At 51.3% G+C, this 18,313-nt stretch overlaps 1 protein-coding gene across 4 annotated transcripts in view; it reads left to right on the plus strand.

Moving 5' to 3' along the window:
• Positions 1–18,313, plus strand: part of PTPRA (protein tyrosine phosphatase receptor type A) — a 133,967-nt gene that overhangs the window by 42,934 nt on the left and 72,720 nt on the right. For all 4 annotated transcript variants that reach the window (XM_075092218.1, XM_075092219.1, XM_075092220.1 and 1 more), the window contains one exon: positions 17,762–17,833. In XM_075092218.1, the coding sequence (XP_074948319.1) occupies positions 17,762–17,833 (72 nt within the window). The remainder of the gene's footprint in view (positions 1–17,761; positions 17,834–18,313) is intronic.

Below are 18,313 nucleotides of genomic sequence, written 5' to 3' on the forward strand. Positions count from 1 at the left end.
CTTGTAGTTTTTCTACCTTACACCCCAAAAAAAATAACCCAAGCCCCCTTGCCTGCTTCTTTTCATATCATTGTACAAAATGTGGCCGTCACACCCACTGGCTTCCTTTTAGGCTTTGCCCAGCGCTGGACTCCGGGTGCCTTGAATAAACGTTTTATGCTGGGACATGGCAGCGGCAGGCTTTCTGACCGGCATGACCAGACTCTCAATGTGACATTCAGGGCTGTAAATCACTCCCTGACAATAGCTGGTGTTGTTTAAAAAGCAGCATAAATAATCGAGGGGATTTTTTTTTTTTTTTTAATTATTTTTTTGCAAGAAGAATAACATCTCCCCCAGGCTGGCCAGGGGGGCGGCAGGCTGTTTGCATCCGCAGTGCTGGGGGGGGCAGCGTTGTAGCGTGGGGGGGAATCTCAGGGAAGGGCTGGCATCGAAGTGGGGGACTTCAGGTCATTACCTAGAAGGTTTTCAACATCGTGGTGCTGGGATGTCTCTTAACGAGGTGTTGGGATCTCTGTTCTCTTGTACACCTGTTTTTATACAGAATAAAATAATTCCATCACCCAGATTTTCGTGTTTGTAGCGTGACAGGCTGACTTTGTGGCACTGGCTTTAATCGCAGAGGGGACAGCCAGGCTCACAGTGTGGCTCGGGGTTAGGCGAAGCCTGGGGAGGTCTCCAGTCCAACCCCCTGCGCCAGGTGGGGTCAGCTGCGAGGCTGGAACCCGGCTCCTCAGGGCTTTTCCCAGCTGGGTCTTGAAATTCTCCAGGGATGGAAATCGCACGACCCCTCTGAACGACCTGCTTGACTTGGCCTCATGGTGGAAAAGCTTCTCCCGACGGTTTGAACATCCCTTGTTTCACCTTCGGCCCCTTGTCTCATGTCCTCCTCTGGCATGGTCCTGTGAAGAGCCTGGCTCTCTCTCCTGCCTGACCTCCTCGGAGGTGCTGGAAAGGCTGCAAAGCCCCTTTCTCGCTTGGCGCTGGTAGCTGAGCGTGCCTGGAGAGAAAAAGGGGCAAATATACCCGTATTTGTGCAGCTACCCCGTACCGCAAGTTTCTCCTTGTCTTGTCACATCACCTGGGTCTACCCCACCTCCATCATATTCATAGATTGAAAGCTGGGGGGAAAAGCTCTTCTCCCTTCACTTAATCTTTGGCTTTCTCAGCTTAGAATCAGCTCAATTAGAATTAAAATTAAAAATGAAGATTTGTTGAAGAAGCTACCCAAAATTCTGGATTAGCAATTCAGTGGAATTCCATCCCAGGTCATTAGCCCCTGTGTCCAGTGCCTCGTCTCATCTGAAACTTCAGTAGAAAATACACATTTCTAAGATTTTTCGCTTCCAGTCTTGACATTTTGTAATGCATCTGATAGGTGATGTGGTACCGGCATCATTTTGGCGCTTAATTGGCTTTTTGGTGCTGTCACCTGAACCCGGGGCAGAGCAGCTGCTGGTTTCATCTTTTTCTCTTCAACATGATGTTTCTGTTCTTGTAATTCTTTCAAAAAACCCAAGCATATCAGCACAAGAACAGCTTCTTTCGTGGTAATTTCTCTCAGATTGTGGAAATAAAGCCCTGAAATAGATGTATTTTGTACAGTGAATTGCAGAGGAAAAAGCTTTTGTGCATCCGTTAAGCTGAAGCTGACCTCAACCTCATCTATTAAAACGGCATCTTTGTAAAAACGGATTTAAATATGCTTATTAAACAAACCCCAACTGTTCTAAAACTGAGCTTAAACTGAAGAAACAGCCACGCAGCATTGGCGGCCCTGCACAGCCCTGCTCGGTGCGTGCCCTGGGTAGGAATGAGCCCGGCGGGTCGGTCTCTGGGCTGGAGCAGGCACCGTTGCTCCTGGTTACTGCACAGCCCGCTCGGCCGGGCTCCGCCATCCCAGCCCCTCGCCTTCCCTCGCCGAACGCGCCGCCGAGGCTTGGGCACCCTCGGGGTGGCGAGGCCGTGCCCTGAGAGGGTGGTGTCGGGGTACGGCCGAGGTCGTACCAGCCCGTGCCCGTACAGCATCCCTTGGTGCCCCTCAGTGCCACCGACCGGGCTTTTAGGTGCTTGTAATAGTCCTTTGACCTCCGACAGCATCCAGGGGAGGCTGCTGCTCCTGGGATTTGCTCTGGGTTCCAATGTTCTTACCTTTTTTTAAAAAAAAAATAAAAATTCCAGGATTGAAATCCCGTGCAGTCTGGGTTTTAGCAAAGCCCAGCTTGGTTTTGGCCCCTCCACTCACACAGGCAGTTGTTACTCCTGGAGCAAGCTGTGGTGGATTTTTTTTTTTTCTTTTTGAGATGTAAAACAAAAGCAGCTTGTGGTTGGTGTGTGCTGCTTTCTGCTGCCGGGAGTGAAGCAGCAGCCTTGTTCTCAGCCCGTTCCAGCCCTTGCCTTCCTGTGAGTCTATTGAACTGGCTCCTGTCAATCAACAACGCTTTTAAAACGAACACGTGGGATAAAGCTGCGAGATCGTTCCTGTGTCAGCTCAAGCGGCGACTGCACAGCTCGGTCTGCCGTTGTACAGGCGTACCCCCGTGCGATCGTTTTTGCACCATCATTTTCCTTGTCTGAGGTCTGGCAGTAGACGCAGCAAAATAAAAAAGCCAGCGTCAGAGGGGGTGGTTTAGGCAGCGATAGCGGAGGGCAGGATGGCTTCAAGCGCCCCACGTCTCAGCGCTCTGATCTGTGGCAGAGCTCAGGTTATTTCCCTTATGAAAAGAACCCAAATCTGGGACCTCCTGGATCCTATACATGCCGGTCTGATAAAACCAGCTTTAAACTGCAGCCTCGCTTAGTGGAACTGCAGCCTCGCTTAGCAGAGAAGGGACGCTGCAGAATGTATTCTTCTCCCCAGGTATCAACTGGGAGCTCCTGCGTGCAGCGTGTTTAGATGTTAATCCTGTCGCACACTAAAGCACGGGGTGACTTCAGCATGGAGGACACCTTTGGCTGTGGGGGTGTCTCCCCTCCTGGTGCTGACCTGCTTGTCACAGGCTAAGCAAAATGTGTTTGGGTTTTATTTCCCTCTTCTAGCGTATTTTAAAATAAGGCTGGCACAAGCAGTGGAGAAAAGAAAAGGTGTCGAAGCAGTGGCGGTTATTGGAAGTGTTAGAGCCGCGTAGGGGAGATGCAAAGATACAGAAGCCATAAGAGGTGGCTTTTGGGCAGCACAATATTTCAGAGGATGCTCAGTGGATTGAGAACACCTTTATGAAAGTCAGGCGTTTGGCAGGAGCCCTCGAAGGTGAGCTGACCTCCCAGTAAACGGGCCACGTGGACACAAAACACGTAGACGACTTGACTCTGTGCTGACTCCTGAAATAAGGCCGGCCTCACAGCCCGAAAGCGCTGGCTGGAGGAGGAGGAGGAGGACGGAATACCCAGTAAGCGAATCCTGGGTTTGGTTTTGCTGACCACAAAAGCTGGGTGCATTGAGTGTTGTTCTCAGCTATTTTCTCTTATATCCTTGTCATCGAGTGCCATGCTTGAGCGAAACCACCCACGGCCTTGCATCGGCAGGTGCTGCCGCTGCGCGTAGCTCTCGAGGCAGCATTGCCACCAGGGACCGAGCTCGGCTTCCTTCTCTGTCGCCAGTGAAATTCTTAGCCCTTCCGGAGCGATGACTTCTGGTCCATACCTCCTTACCTGCAATTATTCCTCGATCCATGTTGTGCAACAGGGAGTGTGATCCCACGTGTGTTTTACAACAGCCAGAAGAGGGATTTGGGTGTTGTGTTGGAAAATCAAAGCCCTGTTTGGGGGAAGTCGCGGTCTGGCTCTCCAGTAGGACAAGCTCGGCTTTCCCTGCAATTTAAATAGACTCTACCAGAATTTTAATCATGCCAGTCTCCATAACTACATTTTAACCCTTTAGGAGCATGCAGGGTTTCCAAGCCACCGTTGCTCTCCTGCTTAAATGATGCAGCCCTAGAGGAAAAGCACGGCTTTGAATGCATGCGTGCATCGCCTTCTTACGCCTCTAGAAAGCTTTTACAGCTGCCGTGTGTCTTTTGGGATAATCCAGAATGTTTCTGCACAGCTCCAGGAGGTCCTGTCCTCCCCACCTGCCTTCTCGGAGCTGCCCCGTCCTGTGTGGACGTGGGGATCTCCCTCTGAGCACGGTTTTTACCCTTATTCACCCCAGAAGTTCCTCTGCATCTTTGAGGTTGTCTATATGATACCCATGCCATCTTGGCACTCAACTCTGTTTTCTTGTTCTCAGTTTTTGCTGGCACTTATGTGCTCAAAAGTATGGCAGTTTCCTGACTAAATTCAACCAGAATAAACAGCATATGTAGAGAGAGCTTCCAGTTTATTGCATATATCAACAACATTGGAGAAACAGCTGTTCAGATCAGGGAAAAAATCCCTGAAAATCGTTCTCTCATGTTTTAGGAGCAAAAGAAAACAAATAATCTGCTCATGCTTCAGGTATCGGAGATAGAGAAGGGATTGTCTTAATTTTGTTTTGTTATGGTACCGTGGGAACGCAAGTGCACTTTGTCCCGGCTGGAGCTGCTGCAAAACCCGGACCCTGGAAGTGCTGGAAACTTTGCTGTTGATCTACGTGCATGCAGGGTCAAAGCCCATGTGTATGTTTGCTCTGAGGTTATTATTTTGCCACAGGTGGAAGTTTCTGCAGCAAAACCATCATTTGAATAAGCAAGGTTTAGGATGGTGAGGAAAACATGGATAGATTAGGGTAAAACAGCTTGGTTTTGTCAGTGCTGCGGGCCAGTAGTGGAAGCAGAAAAAGAAAAAGAATCTCCTTTTTCCCAGGAGAGTGTCATACCTGGAGCACGGCCCCGCCCTGAGAGGTAGTGGATGGATTTCTTTGTTTTAACTTAGGCTTGTGAAAAGTCTGGGGTTTGGGAGAGAGCAGCTATGTACCTCAGGAGTTAAATGTAGGTGTCTCATTGTAGCCTGTCTTATTAAAACCTGTTGCAGCTGATGCTCCTGGTAGGCCGGGCCCATCGCCACGCAGGGGCTTCTGACACCATCCTGGACCCTGCGGCAGCCGGGGTGATTCCACTGCTCAAGGGTCTCTGTCAGACGTGGTGGCCAGGCTGTTCCCTGGCTACGCTTGGGCTTAGGGGCAAAGCCAAGCTCCAGTTCTTTTCCCAGTGCCTCCTGCTGCCAAGCCTTGAGATCATCAATGGCATCGAGTGCCTGACCATCATATGATCCGCAGAAACAGGTTTCACTTCCTTGGTGCTAATGCAGCAAGGAGCGTGATCTATGGGGAAAAACCCACATTTAGCCCTGCCCGAGAAACCTCTTCCACGCAAATCAGCCATTTAATGTCACCCTCGTGCTTCCCACGCGCCCTCCCTCCATGGGTTCATCTGTAGGATGAGGCAGGAGCCTTCGAGTTGGCTTTCCCCAGGTGGGAGTTCCTTCTGGTGACAACCACAGGGCATCCCAGCCTGGCGGGAGCGATGCCGAGATCTGCGCCGGCTGCCTAAAACTGTACCTGGTGCAGGGCTCGAAGATGGAGCTGCTGCCAGTCATTGTATTTACAACTTGGAGACTTTCAAAGTCGCCTGCGTTGGGGTTTCCGAGTTCGCAATACTAACGCCGAGGGTGTTGGTGGGGGGCTGAGTACTTGGCACCTTCACTGCTAATTGTTTCTTTTACAGCTCAGGTAATGAGTCGTCGTATCAAATCACGGTGGCGGAGGTGGGAACATGATATCTGTGTGGGGAGGCTGTCCTGGCTGGAGGCTTGCTTTTGTTTGGGTGAAGGACCTGAGCAAATCTGAACCAAAACCCTGTAGTTTTAAATAAAACCGCAACCATTTAAAGCAGCATGGTACGTGGTACGGAGAGGACTTCCAGAGCACCAAACACCTTATTTTACTGCTGGAGCGGGGTCTTCACTAAGGAAACAAAACAGATCCCCCCAAGGAAAGCCAAGCCCTCTTGCGTTCAGTTGTCTGAAGGCTGCAGGAGACCATCGTGATGGATTCAGGCAAAGCCCCACAGCCACACGCAACATCTGGCACCACAGCTCGGTCAAAGATTGTCCATCCAAGAGGCCTCGTCCATGACTTTTGGCTCCAATTTCCATCTCCAGTATGTCCAAAGGTTACGAAATTCCATGGTAGGGCTCCTCGTGCACCGTCGTGGGGATCCTGCTACCGGCGCGATGAGTCCCGCAGGTTTTGTCCTGCTGCCCGCTGTGTCCCCGCAACAGAAACAGCAGCAGCTCTAGCAAAACTCTTGCAGAGAAGAGTTTGGGTCTGGGGTCTTTGGCTGTTTGGGGGAATTTGGGTGGTATGGACTGGGAGGTGCCTCCTCCAGGGCTGCGTCTCCAGAGACTTGCCTTAAAGCCCCTTGGTAATATACAGCACCTTAGCGAGGTGCTTAATGCTTTTAAAAGTGATGCAGGTAAAGATTTTGTGCCTTAATTGCCCTGATCCTTAGCTCTGCTGAGCCACAGTGGTGTTTGGGGGGTCTGTGTCAAAACTGAATTGTATCCAGCCTAAAAGCTACGACAGAGCCAACATTATTCTTTGGTGCAAAGCGCTGAGCAATCCCCAAGAAAAAAAAAGCCTGAGTTTGCAGCGTGGAAAGGCTCAGCCCCTTGCCTGCGGGGAGTGACTGCTGGGGCAACCCCTGTTGTGTGTGGGTGTGGGTTGTTTCAAGCCATTTATAAATAAATACCAGCAAAAAAAACTCACCCCATTGATTGTTCCTTGTTTTATATAAAATTGACTGGCTTTATTCACAAACTTTGACAGCAAATCTAAAATCAGAGCCTCAGAGCCAAGCCCGGAGATGAAACTCTTCCATGAACACACTGGAGCGGTGCAGTGCCAGTGCCAGAAGCAAACCCCCTTTTTCCTTCAGTCTCTGCTGCTGTGGCTTAACTCCCCGCCCTCCCGTTCAGCTTTCACTTGCGTTAAAAGCCTTCATCTGCACTATCAGGTGCTCTGAGGGTTGGTTCGATGTTCAGCCAGAGCAGCACCAGGTTGGGGTGCTGCAGAGGTGTGCTGGAAACTGATAACGGACCTCACAATTCAGGCCACCGGCTCTGCCGCGGTCACCCCGAGCCCAACAGAAAAGGTGCTGGGGTATGCAAGTGTTGATGATGGCCATAAAGAAGCGTTGCTTTTTGAGCAACGTGACTTGCTGTAGCTCTGAACTTGCAACCTGGAGGAGAAAAGCACAATATCCCTGCTACAACAATGTTGTGTTTACATCCAAAGCTCAGAAATCCCATCTGTGCAGCAGAACGAAGAGCATCCTATCGCTGATGCTATAACCATTTCTAGAAATCTGGCTGGAGCTTGTTTCTTGGCTTGCTTCCTGAAGGGTCGCTCAGTGTCCCTGCCCCAGCTCCGCCGCCTTCGTGCATGGAAACCGCAGCCAAAACCACCGCTCGCCTCCATCACGCAAGCCACGTCGCGTGGATCTGCCTTAAAACCGGCTCCCGGTTGCCTTTGAGCAGCTGAAGCTCTGCCCGGTGACTTGGCAGTCTTTGGGTTTAGTGAAACGATGGGGAGGAGAACCTGCTGCGTGGGTGACGGAACTGAAACCTCTCCTGGCAGGGACAAGGAGGTTTCCATCGCGGTGGTTCGCACTGGTCAGTGGAGGAGGTGGTGGCAACACGGTGCGTGGCTGCGCTTGCTGTATCAGGCTGGCGTGTGGGTACGGAGTAGCCCACCTATCCCCTTCGCTGGATGTAGGAATTCCTGGACTCACGAGCTGGCAAAAAACATCCTGCTGGGGATGTGAGATTTTTCTTTTCCAAAACACTTGGAGAATCTGGGGATGAGAAGCACAAACGCCAGTTTGCTGCACTTGTTTTCTCCCAGACCTATAGGGTACGGCCTGCAAACAAGCCGTATATCCCAGCAGCCCTGCTCGATGAGCCGCTCGGATTAGCACGCCTTCCCGAAAATGGAGCCAGCCCCGCGCCGCTGGCAGAAACTGCCCTCGTGGTAGCTTGTGTGCGGTTCTGCCGTGCCGTCTGCCCCGTGGCAGCTCGTGTCCCCCTTGCGCTGCTCAATGCCTCGCGTCCCCTCGCCCCTTCTGAGCTGCTCCCAGCAAACCCAGGCTGCGCAGAGGGCAACCGAGTCGTTCGAATGGGTTGTTTTTCTTTCCCTCCTTTGTAAGTATGTTTATTCATTAAGGAAGTCAAAAGAGGAAGAGGAATAAAAAGTTTGCAAATGTTTTGCTGGGTTAGAAATGAGACCTCTGCGACTGGGCTGCGCGTTGCCCTGTGTACGATACTTGCAGCAGCTCCAGCGGCCCTGGCACGGAGCTCAAGAAGACTGAAGTGCCCTCCCGAGATGCGTTCAGGTAGGGTCACGGCTTGTTTGTGTAGCTACTTATATCCATATCGGCCATAAGCCAATATTTGACTATCAAATCATAACTGATGACAATGAGGTGTTCTCTTGCATACAGCTGTGCGTCCGCCGACTTCCCGGGATGCGGCTCTCGGCGTCGGTGGCCGCCTCCACATGCCCGGGCTTCTTTTTATTCCCAACTATACCACTTCAATGTATGAAGGATGCCTCTTTTCAAACAGCTTTGCCCTGTCTCTTTGCTTCTTCTTAAGTATTCTTAAGAAACAGCGAGACCTAAATTTTGCCAGCACTGGGAGGAGGCTGCCGGGCGCTCCTGGCTGTGCTGCCGCACTGGCACTCGGGCACCAGCCCTGCAGCCCGTCCACTGGAGCGGATGCGGGAGGCGGCTGGGAAGACGCAAGGGGACACGGATACGGCGAGGAAAGGAAAGCAGAGAGATTTGCCAAGGGAAACGGTCTGGCTACACAAGGCCTGTTTTTCTTATGTATTTGTTTCTCCCCCGCCTTGGTCAGGGTGCATAATTGGGGTTTGAAGATTTGAACCCGCCTGGTTTATCTCTGGGTGTGTTGCTGCTGCAGGCTCTTATCAGGTGTGTCATGGTGACCAAAACCACTCTGACAAAACCCTTTCATGTAGGTTTGTGCGCTGTACGCTGGGTCTGTGGGTTTAGCCAGGGTTTGGTGTCTGCACTGGGGTGGAACGGGTCCACAGTTAGTGCGGCTACGGGAAAAATGGTTATTTTTTTGGTCTTTAATGAAGTATTTTGGGGGATGGAAATTCTAGGTTAGTTTGGTATGGATGAATGGAGCTTAGAAATGTTAGGATGTATGGAAGCACTGGCACCAAAATTAAGGTGGCTGCATGTTAGAATTGTAGAATCATGTAGGTTGGAAAAGACCCTAAAGGTCATCGAGTCCGACCATAAAATGAATTGCATTGGGTAGAAGCGTAGGAAAGCTTTACCTTCGGAAAACGGCCGGCTTCTTCAGTCATCAAGGAAGCAGCCAGATGCTTGCTTTGCTCTTGACTGCTCATTTAGCTTTGACACGCTTTTTGCTGGGATGAAAGGAAAAACAACAGGCAAAACTGCAAGAACTGCCAGGGTTTGTTGGTGCCATGCCTGCGCAGCGGTACTGCCCGTAAATGGGCAGGTAGAGCAAATAGGCTGGATTTTCTTAATTCTTTTTTACAAGAGAGGAGATATCGATTGGATGCTGTCCCGTTGTCAGACTAGGAGTTGTTTGCCAGACTGGAATTACAGGAATTGCCGTGGCGAGGCAGATCAGCGCCTCGTGCCGCTCGCTCAGAGTTGGCAGGGGCCGGGGCAGCTTCGCACGCCGGGGCCCCGCGGTGTGCTCCCGTCAGCAGCAATGAAAGAAACTGTGACGGAAACAAAACAAAACTGGCCTTATGCTTTGAGGGGAAATAGGGCAGTGAAGAACTTTATTGAACTTCTTTTTTACATCTTGCTGTATTCCCTTCTTAGCACCAGAAACTGCTCAAATTGATGGTGTAGCCAGCTCATATTTTGTGTTTTCCTTTTTTGAAGTGATTTCATAGAATCATTGAATGGGTTGGGTTGGAAGGGACCTAAAGGCCATCTAGTCCAACCCCCTGCCATGGGCAGGGACATCTTCCACTAGACCATGTTGCTCAAAGCCCCGTCCAGCCTGGCCTTGAACACTTCCAGGGATGGGAAATCCAAAGCTCCTCTGGGCAACCAGGTCCAGTGCCTCACCGCCCTCAGAGTGAAGAATTTCTTCTTTATATTTAATATAAATCTACCCTCTTGCAGTTTAAAGCCATCGCCCTTTCTCCGATCACTACATACCCTTCTAAAAAGTCCCTCTCCAGCTTTCTTATAGGCCCCTTCAGGTACAGGAATGCTGCAATAAGGTCTCCCTTCTCTTCCCCAGGCTGAACAACCCCAGCTCTCCCAGCCTGGCCTCGCAGCAGAGGGGCTCCAGCCCTCGGAGCATTTCTGTGCCCCCTCTGGCCCCGCTCCAACAGCCCCATGTCCTTCCCGTGCTGAGGAGCCCCGAGCTGGAGGCGGCGCTGCAGGGGGGTCTCACAGAGCGGGGCAGAGGGGCAGGACCCCCTCCCTCGCCCTGCTGCCCGCGCTGCTGGGGATGCGGCCCAGGGCACGGTTGGGTGTCTGGGCTGCCAGCGCACATCGCCGGCTCGTGCCCAGCTCTTCACCCCCAGCACCCCCAAGTCCTTCTTGCAGGGCTGCTCTCAACCCATTCTCTTCCCAGCCTGTATTTGTGCTTGTGGTATGGATTTGGTATGGAGAGTCTTTGCACAAAACCTTTTTGTATAGCTTTGGCCTCGTTGCAATCCAAAACTGATCTGCTGGTGACAGGCTTAAACTAATTGTCACCAAGGGCAGAGAGAAGAGTTTTTAAAGCTGCCCCTCTGGCAAGGTATTCGGTGTTCAGGGGGGCTTGGGAATTGCTGGGCGCTAAGGTGCTGGTGCTGGCCCATGCCAGTGTCCATGTTACTTCTTAGGGAGGGAGGGATGAGTTTCTTTCCCTGCTACACTACTTAGCAGGGTCCTGCTTAAAGACTGGGTGGGGGCAGAAAAAGCCACCCCCCAGCCACTCATGCTGGAGGGGAGCTGCGGGAGAGCAGAAGGAAGCTGGCTGTGGGTTTTTTTGCTTCATGCCTTGCAAATTGCTTTGGCCCCGCCACTGGGGCAGCTCAATTTTGCTTCCTGTTCTTGCTGCTTATGCAACCCCCAATTCCCTTGTGCCCCTGCCCTTTTAGTATTTTCATCCTTTCACCTTCGTTTTCCCTTTCCTGCAATGACTCGTTTTACTCCTGCTTCCTTTGCCGTGGGTTGAGTTGAGGGTTTGTGGCTGTGCCTGCTTCTAAACAGGATTTGTGGTGTTGATCGCTGATCTTCCAGGTACTTCTGCAGGACTTTGGAATATGGTCAGCCCGGGAGGTCTGCGGGGCACAGCTCGTCCCCGCGCTGCAGCCGGGCAACTTCTGGGTGCTGCTGGAAAAACCATCTCTGGATAATTATAGGGTCAAAGCAGCAAAGAAATACAAAAATGCAGGAATGCTGAGGTCGAAGGCATTAAAAACCTTTCACCTGGGTGTCTGTTCTGGGCTCGTTTGGTATTTAAGCACCGTTATTCTCTGAAAATCGATTATTTTTATTTTGTGCTCTACAGAGTGTTTTGTATTTGCTCTCACCTGCAGCACAGTGAGTGTTACCATATGGTTTGCCCAAAGTTGATTTTTTTTTAACACTTTTAGTGGTAGGTTAGCGCTTGGCGCTCATCAGCTGTATGTTTTTTTTAGCCAGGCAAAGTGCCAGCGCGTCTGTTGGAGGCAAAACTCCTGGCTGGATCCTGGAGAATAAACCGAGCTCCAATTCCCTCTGAAGGGGGAGAGCTCAAGTCCCGCAGGTAGGATTTTTCATCTTAATGATCCCATTCACAGCTAAATCTGTGACCAGTTTTGGTAGGAAAATTGAACGACTCCGGGAGTGTCCCCTGGTAGCCATAACAAGGAGGGCGGCGCAGGGCAGCACCTGACCCACGGAGCCCACGGATGTGGAGCTGAGCATCACCGGCAGCTCTGCAACGGCAACCTCTGCTTGGGGGCACCGAGCACAGCCGGCCTTCGCGGCTCGGGCTGCAGGATACCTGGAGGGTGTCTAAAAAACCCATGTTTTGGTAAGAGGCCCTGAAGGTCTACCTTGATAATTCCCTACATGAGGTAGACCTGATTGTGAATGGCTATTTAACTGGATCTCAAAAAGGAGAAGCTGTCACTTTGCAGTTAATTTGTTCCTCCATTATCCTCATTTGTTCAATTGGTAAGATTTCGGGATTTTTTTCTTTTAAGCCAGGGATCATCCCGGCCTCTGTTGCAGTTCAGGTGGGGATTGGAAGGGGTAAAGTGCGGCAGCTCTGGTTTTCGTGAGGACAACTTCTTTCTCCGCGTTCGATTTGATAAAGCAAAGTGCGGGGGATTTGAGTCTCCTGCTCTTTATCTCATGTGCACCTTGGTGTGTGCACCATGGTGGTTTACTTTTCTAGCAGCCTTTCTCAGCCCCCATCTTAGATTAGATGGGGTATTAGGGAAAATGCCTTCCCTGCCAGAGCGGTCAGGCCCTGGCACAGGCTGCCCAGAGAGGTGGGGGAGTCACCATCCCTGGGGGGGTTCAAACACCGTGCAGACGTGGCGCTTGGGGACATGGTTTAGGAGGCCTGGGGGTGCTGGGTTGGAGGTTGGACTTGCTGATCCCAGAGGTCTTTTCCAACCTTAATGATTCTGTGATTCTACGATCTATAAATCAACCCGTTTCATGATTCATGGGGGGAGGCTTGGACGTGATGTTTGAGAAGTAGAGTTATTTTTTGAGGGTAGCCATTATCGCTTCAAAAAGAAACAAACACGTCCCAGCAGGTCTCCTCGCCCCTTCTCCTTCGTTATTTAGGCTCACGCTGGGTCGACGCGCGGCCGTACCTGCCGCAGAGCAATGCCGGCGGAGCGCCGGCCTTTTCGGCTGCAGCAGCTCACTCGTGCTCTCCCAGAGGATTGTGGCAGATTGCAAACACACTCGGCACAATCATAGCATCCCAAATAGCATAATGACACAGCCTAATTTATGCACAAATTGCCCTAATTTATGTGTGTCGATACATATGATTAAACCAAGCGCAGGTGGAATGGGGTTCGGTCTCAACCCGACCAGGGAAGCGTAAAGCTGCGTCCGCCCCAAAATGTGCGAAAGGTCCAAAATTTCTTCTCCATGTTGCTAAAATACGGCGCTTCGTGGTGTTTTGCTCCTGCAGCCCTGGCAGCGCGAAGGGGTGCGGGGCAGGACTAAACTCGTGGCAGGAGGTAAGAGAATAAAAGATTCCTGGGCTGAGATTTGCATGGATTAAAGGCAGCTTTAATTTGCCTTGATACACTTGGCTTTCAGGCGGATTACGCAGGCGGCGGGATTTGGGGCTGTCTAGCCAACTAATACCTGCCTTACTTTTATTTTAATTATTTTAATAAGAGATGGAGGAGTCCTATAACTGTAGGCCACCTTTGCCAACCCCAGACCTTGAACATTTTTGTGTGTAATGTTTTAAGCCATTAACGTTCTTGATTAACAAACTTGCTGTCGTTGCCTGAAGTCCCGCCTCGTGCGGCCATTCCCGAAGCACTTTTTCAGAGGTTCTTCCAAAGGAGAGCTTGTAGTTTGTGAGCTTGTATTCGTTGTTTTTATAAAAGAAATGGTGTCGTGCTGTAAAATTGTTCCATAGTGAGTGGGATGGTCCAGCACAGAAATGTGCCGCTTGAGAAAAGTTCTCATTTTGGATGCCTTATGTCCGCCAAAGTATTCATTCCCCAACTTTAAGTGTGCCTGTTTGCTACAGAGAGCGGCGCAGCTGGGCTGCAGAGGTTTGGCAGCTCTAACGTAGGGGGTAAACTGCAGTACCCGGCTGTGAATTGGGTTTGGGTCTCCTACCCGATGGCTGGAAAGTGCCCGGCGGAGAAGGCCCTGGGGGTGCTGGCTGACAGCCGGCTGGGCATGAGCCAGCAGTGCCCGGGTGGCCAAGGAGGCCACCAGCCCCCGGGCTTGTGTGAGCCCTGGTGTGGCCAGCAGGAGCCGGGCAGGGATGGGGCCCCTGTGCTCGGCCCTGGGGAGGCCCCACCTCGAATGCTGGGCTCAGGTTTGGGCCCCTCGGGACAAGAAGGCCCTTGAGGGGCTGGAGCGTGTCCAGAGAAGGGCAGCGGGGCTGGGGCAGGGTCTGGAGCACAAGTGTGCTGGGGGGCGGCTGAGGGAGCTGGGGGGGTTTAGCCTGGAGAAGAGGGGGCTGAGGGGAGCCCTTCTCGCTCTCTGCAGCTGCGTGAGAGGGGCTGGAGTGAGGGGGGGGTCGGTCTCTGCTCCCAAGTCACCAGTGACAGGACGAGAGGGAACGGCCTCAGGCTGCGTCAGGGGAGGTTTAGGTTGGAGATGAGGGAAAATGCCTTCCCTGCCAGAGGGGTCAGGCCCTGGCACAGGCTGCCCAGAGAGGTGGGGGCGTCACCGTCCCTGGGGGGGTTCAAACACCGTGCAGACGTGGCACCTGGGGACATGGTTTAGGAGACATGGTAGTGTTGGGTTGATGGTTGGACTTGATGATCCTTAATGTCCTTCTTGTACCGAGGGGCCCAAAACTGAACACAATATTCAAGGTGTGGCCTCACCTGGCATTAACTTGCGCTCTGCCAGTCGAAGGCCCATCCCTTGGACCAGTCCGTCTCCAGGGGATGGAGCCTTGCAGGTGAGCTTGCAAACACGCAGCTCTTAATCTTCCATTTCTTCATTTAAATAAAAACCCAAACACAACCAATTCACCTGAGTTCCTACCAATAAAACTGCTTGTCTTGTGAATCTAAGACAGAAGAGCACAAGGCAGACCTTCTCCTTCGTCGTGCTTGCAAGGTTTGCAAAGGAGTCTTTAACCTGTCGGCACAGCACCATACTGGAAGGCGCTTGGCTGCTGAGTCCCGGGGTCTCTTTCATAACCGAAGCTTTATGTTACGGCGTGGTCCAGAAGCACCTGGATCAGGTCAGTGTTGGGTTTCCCAATGCAGCCGGACTTGGAAAACTGAATTTTGGCTGTGAAGAATGGAAGCTCCTTCCTACAGCCAGCGTGTCTTCCTTACTGCTGGTCTGCTGTAACAGTGTATACATCTACCTGGGTACATTGCTTTCACCCAAACATATACATCTAACATAAACAAATAGTAGTTACAAACAGTAATCCCACGGTTCCCGAGGCCGGTGGGTTGCAGCCGTGGCTTTCCGCAGGCAGCCGACTGCACCGGAGCCTCGGGCCGCTGCCGCCGTGGAGGATTATCTGGCAAGCAGGCGACATTGCTGGCGTGCTGGGGCACAGCAGGGTCGGGGCATGGCACAAGAGGGGAGAGGCTTGTGTGCGGCCGGGGCCGCGTAAGCCTGGTGTGGGATGCGCCGCCTCCCTCCAGTTCTGTTGGATGTTTGCTCTTTGGCAATTGTGTTTCCGCTACGCGCAGGCCGTATGAGTAGTTTCTAACAGATGTGGATGTAAGATATTCTTGTAAGTATTTGTAACAGAAGATGTTTCTACTCTTACATACTCGAGCGACCCGAGTGCGTGCCTGCACTGTGCTCTCACCTGTCAGAAGGAACGAGGTCTATGACTCACTGCAAGTCACACACCATGAATTACTCTCATCTTCTGGTACTGATCTGTTTTTACAGCCATCTGAAGATGCAGCCTGCTCTAAAACCCATTCAGACATGTTGCGTTGACTTCTATAAGTTTTTATAAACTCTTTTGTTTTCATTCTGCCTTTGCATTTGCTTTTTTTTTGTTACCTTCCAGCGTACGTTTTTCCCTTCAGTAAGATGTCGGCCTCATCCTGGAAGGAGCCATGAGCGTACGCCGCGTGTGTCTTGCTCCAGGCCTTGTAAGAATTCAGCTTCATTGCTGATTCCCTTTGAATTCTCAGGCGATGCTAGTAGCAGCAGGGAAGGGGACTTCTTTGTTCCATCAGGTCTTTCTAAAGCTGGAGGTGAATGCAAAGATTTTCTTGCACTTCTCAGCACTCTCCAAGGCTGCGTTTTGAATCTGGCAGCTTTGTGAATGAAGGAATAAATCAACCATGAAAATATTGACGGTGCAGTTGCTGACACCAACTTCCCGATTTGGTCCCGCAAAACCTACCCCTTAGTTCTAAGCGCGTATTTGCTAGCTAAAGGGTGAAGGGGCCTCGTTCCCCTTGCGCAGGGAGGAGAGGACAGGCATTTCAGCAGCCCCAGACCCCTCTGCCCCGGGCGAGCAGCGCTGCTGGGAGGTGTGGGGGGACGCTGGATTGGAAGGAAGGAAGGTGGTGTGGGGGGACCAGTGAGTTCGACACCTCTGGGGTTGCTCACTTTGAGACAGAGAAGGCAGATGCCTCAGCCGTTCTCCAGTTGCCTTAAAAAAGAAATATCAGGAAAGTAATCCAGCTCTTCTCCTCCCTTCCAGATCCAATGTCTTTTTAATCTGCTCTCTCTCAACTTCTCTTAAAATGGACGCTGCTGGTTGCTGGTGGTCTGCTCAGGTTGGGCAGTGGTTCCGAGCAGACCCGATCCCTGCGTCTTGTTGCTTTGAAGCTCCCGGTTCTATCACACTCGACTAAATCAGATTTTTTTCTTCTCTGTGGAGGTAAAACTCAGCCTTGTGCGCCCATCTGATTGAAGTGCTGAGACTTGCCTAATTGAACAAGTGCTCGTGTCAACACTTGAGCAGGATGAAAAGCAGCGAGGAGATCACCCGGGGATTAAGTCTGAGCTCCGCAGCTACTTGGCACCGGCAGAGCAGATGGCTGGGTCGCATCCTGCCCAAGGCTGGGGGGAAAAGATGTTGATAGGAAAAAAATATTAATTTGGTTAAATATATTCAGCTCTAAATCTAGAAGAGCCTCAGGTCTCTAATTTCATACTTTATAGCATCAGCCCAGAAGATGGGATTAGTGAAAGGAGGGGTTGGTTCTGCAAACTCCTGCAAGGAGCCCGCTGCTGCCTCAGAGCTGATGTAGGTAAAAAATATTTTGGGGTGGAGAACAGAGATGGAGGGAGTGGGAGCGAGTTGCTTTGTCGGGTAGAAGTGGGGATCGTGAGGGAACTGTGAGCCCCTGCAGCGCCCCTGGGTTACGGAGCACGGGGAGCTGCTGGGGAGGGAGGCTGGTCTGTGCAGAGGTGTAAGAGCAGCACAACCATCGCTGCCCATCACCTGGACCCCAGGGACAAACATCAGCCTGTTCCCTGTAGGACTGAGCTTGACCCTACAGCCAGAGTCTGTATCCGGAGAGGTTTGGGCTTGGGGGAGTCCGGTGGCGGCTGCCTCACTGGTGTGTGGCCATCGGAATTCCCGCTGACCGCCAGCTGGCTTTCGGACCTCCTTCCTTGTGATGGGAATAAATGAACGTACACAGAGCCACTTTTCCAAATGCTCCAACCGCTTGTGGCTGGGTAAATACTCACTCGTAGGAGCTCGAGGTGAATACGATGCCCTCACTATGGCAAAAATTACCTACTTCTTCTAGCTGTGGACCCTCCTAAGCTTTCCTTTACTTCACCCCAAACAGCGGTGACATATCAGGCAGGGCTGTGAACGTCGGAGTCTCCTTCTCACGTGTACCTGCTGCCGCTGACCTGTAACTGCCTGCTGCTGCCTCTGCCTGAAAGCACTTCTAACCCTGACAACTCCTGCAATTTTGCCTTCTGCATTTAAAAGTTATTTTCCTCTTTTCAAGTGTGTCTCCAGCTCGAGCAATAATGAAAAGCTATATTTTGCATATAGGTAAAATGAACTGGCATCACCTTGCTGGCGGCAGGAAAAATACTGTTTTCCAAAGATGGTGGTGAATTTTAACTCGTTGGTTTTAAAAGCACCTTTTTTGGTTTGTTTGCAGGGGCCGCCACCAGAAGAACCTTTATGGACTCCTAATGACATGCAGGCGGATGATTTACTAACGATAATTAAGGTAGGAAGAAGAAGCGTCGTTAATTTTGGCATCTTGGCATTTGTCCTCTCCTCGAAATAAAACCGTGCTCGCCAGTGGCCCGCCAGCCATCGCGCTATTTTAGGGTTCGGTACACAGCGGTGGCCATACGGAGCAGCACCCGGCCAAGGCATTAACTTGGTGTGTTAAAGTGTCCCTTTAAACACAGGGGAAGGGAAATCTTATTTAAGAACTACCTGGGAACGTAACTAAGTGGAAAAAATCCGACTTCCTCCCCCAAAGGATAATGAGGTCTCTGTTGGTGCGGAGTTGGAAGGGGCATGACTCTTATTTGAGAGCACTCAGCACAGGGGGTTTTTTGTTCTGCTGAAATGTAGTGGTTGAGTTGGAATTCACGTTCTGACTTGCCTTCTCAAAAAAAAAAAAAAAAAAGCCCTAAAAATATTTTATTAGTTTATTTTCATCATCTTGAGCTTCTGTGGAAAGCTGGACCATCTCCAA

Source organism: Phalacrocorax aristotelis, chromosome 4 (assembly GCF_949628215.1).
Source record: "Phalacrocorax aristotelis chromosome 4, bGulAri2.1, whole genome shotgun sequence".
In the NCBI taxonomy this organism is placed as follows: Eukaryota; Metazoa; Chordata; class Aves; order Suliformes; family Phalacrocoracidae; genus Phalacrocorax; species Phalacrocorax aristotelis.